This window comes from Bos mutus, chromosome X (assembly GCF_027580195.1).
Source record: "Bos mutus isolate GX-2022 chromosome X, NWIPB_WYAK_1.1, whole genome shotgun sequence".
NCBI classification, from domain to species: Eukaryota; Metazoa; Chordata; class Mammalia; order Artiodactyla; family Bovidae; genus Bos; species Bos mutus.
Window position 1 is genome coordinate 96,715,412 of NC_091646.1, and position 1,693 is coordinate 96,717,104.

General features: G+C 49.4%; 1 protein-coding gene across 1 annotated transcript; it reads left to right on the forward strand.

Annotated features, from left to right (window-relative positions):
- The first annotated feature begins 205 nt into the window (after nt 1-205).
- Nucleotides 206-1,429, forward strand: LOC102271692 (zinc finger protein 671). Its single transcript, XM_005911030.1, has one exon. It carries the CDS (start codon nt 206-208, stop codon nt 1,427-1,429), a length of 1,224 nt encoding a protein of 407 aa, XP_005911092.1.
- The last annotated feature ends 264 nt before the right edge of the window (nt 1,430-1,693 follow it).

Below are 1,693 nucleotides of genomic sequence, written 5' to 3' on the forward strand. Positions count from 1 at the left end.
GCACCACACCGAGCAGAGGACCATTTTGTGACTGGGACCTACCTCCACAATCCGGATTTACCTCTGTGCTTTGCAGACTCTGTGCTGCCCCACTCCCAGGTTAGTGTTAAGTGAGACTCCGTACCCCTGCCAGTGAGGCAGACGACCGTGCCTGTTCCCTGGCGCCTACTCAGGCTTGCCCACTCAGTGCTTTGGTACTTTGACAATGGCGGACGCCACACCACACACGGACTCCCTCAGAAGCATTGTGACGTTTGAGGATGTATTCATACACTTTACCAGAGAGGAGTGGGACCTGCTCACTGAGAGTCAAAAACGCCTGTACCATAAAACGATGGTGAACAACTTTTCACTGGTAATGTCAGTGGGACTTGAAAGTTCCAGATATCGTTTAATTTCTCCACCAGAGCCAGAGAGCGCACCCGAGGTTCCTGCCAGGATAGGCATAGCTGCGGCAGTGGCAGAGGTAAGCCAGGAAAGCCCTGTCCCTAGTCCTGGCCACAGTGTGGAGGCTAGAGATGACTCTTCTGTTTCTATAAAAATATCAGATGTGCGAAGTCTGCAGGTGGCGCCTTCCATCCAAAAGAGCCCCCTATGCGACACGTGTAATCCAGTCTTCAATGGCGTTTTTCAGCCGGCTGGGCAGCTGGAAACCTCTTCTGAGGAGCAGCCGTATACGTGTGGATCATGTGGAAGAGTTTTCCCACTCGGTGTAAGCCTTGACGAGATGCAGAGGTGGCAGAGTGGAGAGGCAGTCACTAGAAGGGAAAGGGACCAGGCCTCCTCTGTGAATTGCCACAGATGCCACGAGTCAGGGACGGCCTGTACCTGTGAGAAGGGTGAGGAAGACATCTCAGCCAGTTCTGGAGTTGTGCAGCACCGTGGCACTCAAAATGGGGAGAATCCGGGCACGAGTGCTGAGTGTAAGGAGACCTTTCCCACTGGACAAAGGGATCACCCATACAGTGGAAGCGAGGGAGCTTGTAGCCATCAGGAAGAATGTGTCCAGCAGCAGGAAATCTACGTACGAGAAAGGTCCTATGAATGCAACACATGTGGGAGAGTCTTCGACTGTAGAGACACATTTAATAATCACCAGGAAGTCCACACTAGAGAGAGGTTATGTCAGTGTGATGTATGCGGGAAATCCTTTACACGCAGTTGCTATGTTAAAATACACAAAAGGCTTCATACTGGAATAAGGCCTTTTGTGTGCGATGAATGCGGAAAAACATACATCTGTAAGTCCCACCTTAGTCTCCACAAGAAAAGTCACACCATAGAAAGCCTGAGAAGACAACACGTTGTAGGAAATGTGTTGCTGATACCAGTCTTGGTTAACTCGAGAGAAGTCACACAGGAGCAAGGCCTTAGGCATTCAGCAAATGGGGGAGAGCCTAAAGAAGACTCTCCCACCTCTGGCCAGTGAAAGTTCAAGTGAAGAAAGGTCTCACGGTGTAGCAGTTTTGGTGTTCCTTTGCCTGTGTTTATTTTTTTCTTTTAGCACCAGAACCTTACACTAGAGAGAGGCCTTAAGAGACTGGGGAATGTGCTTTCTCCTTGCTGTACATAGTAGGATGCATAAAAGAAAAACTCTGAAAGTAGCCTTTGTAATGGAATCAACAACCAGAAGTTGAACTTCATACATCCAGTATCCACCACATGGGAGAGAACATCAATTAGCAGGTATGTG

What these genes read in the sequence shown, in the direction of transcription:
- LOC102271692 (XM_005911030.1), top strand. Translation starts at nt 206, where the DNA reads ATGGCGGACGCCACACCACACACGGACTCCCTCAGAAGCATTGTGACG.